This window comes from Sorex araneus, chromosome 2, assembly GCF_027595985.1.
Source record: "Sorex araneus isolate mSorAra2 chromosome 2, mSorAra2.pri, whole genome shotgun sequence".
Classification (NCBI taxonomy): Eukaryota; Metazoa; Chordata; class Mammalia; order Eulipotyphla; family Soricidae; genus Sorex; species Sorex araneus.
Genome location: NC_073303.1, coordinates 6,937,441 through 6,939,366, shown reverse-complemented (window position 1 = coordinate 6,939,366; position 1,926 = coordinate 6,937,441). Strand labels below are relative to the sequence as shown.

Here is a 1,926-nt window from a genome sequence, read left to right as displayed (position 1 = left end):
AGCATTTTATAAAAAGAATCATGAGGAAATGATAAAGCATTAATATTCAATACAGCATTTAATAGTCCATACTCTCATTTTAACCATTCCTCTTATACTATGTTTTTAATATCTCTTTGCAAGTCAAATGAAATAATGACCCCAAGTGGGGCTATAAATAAAAATAAATAAACCTGTGGGACAGTTTAAAATGATAAATATAATGCAATGCTATGGGAACAGGTTCCCAGGCACTCTAGAAATTGAAATGAATCCACAACCTTGTATTTTCCAACTCATTTTTATGTGACAGCAAAGAAAAATACCACTGAAAATTGCTAGGGTAATTTTGAAAGAATGCATGAAGATATACACATCTTAGAGACTCTGACATTCAAAACTCCTTCCATTAAGTTTCTTTCTCATACCCTCATCAAGCCATGAATCTTCCAAAGAATTTTTGTCATTGCTCCCTTCACATCCTTGTTCCTCAGTGTATAGATGACGGGGTTCATCATGGGGATAAAAATGACATAAATGAGAGACGTGAACTTGCCCTTATCCTGAGAATAGTTGTTGCTGGGCTGGAGGTAGGCGTAGATGCCTGTGCCATAGAACAGAGAGACCACGATGAAGTGGGAGCCACAAGTCCCAAAGGCTTTGCGCTTTCCTGCTGCAGACTTAATTGTTAAGATGGCCCTCACGATCTGCCCATAGGAGAACATGATCAATGAAACAGGGATGATAAGAGTAACAACACTGGCAAAGAATATCTCAGACTCTGTGCTTCTGGTGTCGACGCAGGCGATCTTGATCAGTGCAGGGATCTCACAAAGGAAATGGTCTATTTTATTCCTCCCACATAGAGGCAAAATGAAGATGAGCACCGTGTGCACCAAGGAGTTGGCAAAACCAAAGATCCATGAGGCTGAAGCCATGAGGGAGCAGAGCCGGGGGTGCATGATGACAGTGTAGTGTAGGGGCTTGCACACGGCGGCATAACGGTCAAATGCCATGACTCCTAAAAGCATGCATTCTGTGCATCCCAACCACAGAGACACAAACAGCTGAGCCACACAACCAGCATAGGAGATAGATTTATCAGTTCCACTGAGATTAAACAGAAACTGAGGGACAGTGCTGGTAATATAACACATGTCCAGAAAGCTTAAGTTGGAGAGGAAAAAGTACATTGGGGTATTGAGATTTGGATCCAAATAGGACAGTGCAATGATGGTGGCGTTCCCCAGCAGAGTGAAGATATAAAGGATTAGAAGAACCACAAAAAGGATGAACTCCAGGTGAGGCCTGTCAGAGAAGCCCAGTAGGATGAACCCAGTAGAAGTTCCATTTTTCTCTACCATCCTTTGTTAGTATATGTCTCCTGTCAAGACAAAGTATTTAAAATTTTTATATAGTATAGTTACATTTATATAGTTCAGTGGCTCAGTGGTAGAGCAAATATCTAGCATGTGCCAGCCACTGGGCTTTGAACTTGTTCACACTTGTCCCCCACTCCCACAATCACTACTCTTGTGAACCATAAAATTATTTAGAAAGGGGGCTCTTCAATTAAGTGATATGTGCAGTCTACCTTGGCAAAGGTTTAAGCTGTATTTATACAAGACTATTTAATCAAAAAATATACTTATCGTCATTGATACTATTCTACATGAACTTAGTTCAACAACTTCACAAGTGATATTATCATTAGTAGTCAATATAAGAAATATTATCATTGACAGTCCATTTAAGAAATACATGCTTGCATCATTCATAAGCATAAAAGATATATATATATAATATTATGTATTACATTATTTACCCATACAATATATAATTGTTTCAGAGAAAATGGAGTCAGGGAAAACTAAAGGCAAAATTAGAAAAAATAAGAGTTGCACATAGAGAGGTTATTTTATGTATTATACACAACTGTATTTGACA

The 1,926-nt window shown here is 38.3% G+C and overlaps 1 protein-coding gene across 1 annotated transcript; it reads right to left on the bottom strand.

The window, feature by feature from the left end:
- Window positions 1–401: 401 nt before the first annotated feature.
- LOC101548733 (putative olfactory receptor 2B8) lies at window positions 402–1,352 on the bottom strand. The gene has a single exon (XM_012935934.2). It carries the CDS (start codon window positions 1,341–1,343, stop codon window positions 402–404), a length of 942 nt encoding a protein of 313 aa, XP_012791388.2. The 5' UTR covers window positions 1,344–1,352.
- Between the last annotated feature and the right edge of the window lie 574 nt (window positions 1,353–1,926).